This window comes from Propithecus coquereli, unplaced genomic scaffold (genome assembly GCF_000956105.1).
Source record: "Propithecus coquereli isolate 6110/MARCELLA unplaced genomic scaffold, Pcoq_1.0 Scaffold163, whole genome shotgun sequence".
Lineage (NCBI taxonomy): Eukaryota > Metazoa > Chordata > Mammalia > Primates > Indriidae > Propithecus > Propithecus coquereli.
The window spans coordinates 2,801,779-2,803,298 of NW_012140858.1; the positions used below are offsets into that span (position 1 = coordinate 2,801,779).

At 37.2% G+C, this 1,520-nt stretch overlaps 1 protein-coding gene across 1 annotated transcript in view; it reads right to left on the reverse strand.

The window, feature by feature from the left end:
• ZNF883 (zinc finger protein 883) overlaps positions 1-1,103 on the reverse strand; it is a 5,664-nt gene extending 4,561 nt beyond the window's left edge. Inside the window, exon 1 of the mRNA XM_012641135.1 lies at positions 11-1,103. Coding sequence (XP_012496589.1) covers positions 11-1,073 — 1,063 coding nt within the window. The 5' untranslated portion in view covers positions 1,074-1,103. The remainder of the gene's footprint in view (positions 1-10) is intronic.
• Positions 1,104-1,520: the final 417 nt, after the last annotated feature.

The window sequence follows — 1,520 nt, forward strand, 5'->3', positions numbered from 1 at the left end:
AAAACATCACCACATTTATTACATTCATAGGATTTCTCCCCTGTATGTGTTCGTTTATGTTTAGTAAGAGCTGAGCTTAAGCTGAAGGATTTCCCACATTCATTACACTGGTAGGGTTTCTCTCCTGTATGGGTCCTCTGATGCCGAATTAATGACGTTCTATAGCAAAATAGTTTATGACATTCATTACACTGATAGGGTTTCTCACCAGAATGAATTTTTAGATGTTCAGTAAGATGTGTACTTCGACTGAAGGTTTTTCCACACTCTTTACAAACATAGGGTTTCTCTCCAGTATGGTTTCTCTGGTGTTCAGTAAGATGTGCACTCCGGTTGAAGGCCTTTCCACATTCATTACACTCATAGGGTTTCTCTCCAGTATGAATTCTCTGATGTTGAATGAAGGCTGGGGTATGACTGAAGGCTTTCCCGCATTCATTACATTCATAGGGTTTCTCTCCTGTGTGAGTTCTCTGATGTCGTATTAGTGATGTGCTATGGCAAAAAACTTTCCGACATTCCGTACACTGGTAAGATTTCTCCCCAGAATGAATTCCCTGATGTTCAATAAGGTGTGTGCTGCGGCTGAAAGTTTTCCCACATTCAGTACACTCATATGGTTTCTTTCCAGTATGAATTCTATGATGTTGAGTAAGGGCTGAAATATGGCTGAAGGCTGTCCCACATTCATTACAAGGATAGGGTTTTTCTCCAGTATGAATTCTCTCATGATTTCTAAGGGATGACCTATGACTAAAAGCTTTTTCACATTCATTACATTCATAAGGTTTCTCCCCAGTATGGACTCTTCGATGTTGGATAAGGTTAGTACTTTGACTAAAAGCTTTTCCACATTCATTACATTCATAAGGTTTCTCTCCAGTATGTATTCTTTGATGTTGAATAAGATTAGTGTTCCGGCTGAAGGATTTACCACATATTTTACATTTATAAGGTTTTCCTCCAATATGTGTTTTCTGATGCTGGGTAAGGGATGCAATACAAGTGTAGCCTTTCCCACATTCAATACACTGGTAAGCTTTCTCTTTCATAAAAAATTTCTCAGATTCCATCAGTACTGAACTTGACTTTACATTTAAATTGTTTCCAGAATAAATAAGGTTTAAGGTACAAATGCATCCTTTCTTATATCTAACAGTTTATTTTTAATGCATGAGTAGCCTTTAAAAGAGGTCAACTGAAGCAGAATTATGCTTTAAGTTCTTATGATTTATATCATAGTTTAGTAGTCTGCCCTTATCCATGATTTTACTTTTTGCAGTTTCAGTTACTTGCGGTCAACTGTGATCTGAAAATATATGGAAAATTTCAGAAATAACAATTCATAAGTTTTAAATTGTGTGCCATTCTGAGTAGTGTGATGAAATCTCATGCTGTCCTGCTCCATCCTGCCCAGGATGTGAATCATCTGTTTGTCTGGTGTACCTATGCTATAAAAGCTACTTGCCCATTTGTCACTTAGTAGCTGGTATTAAGAACCCATTTAGGGTTTGGTACTA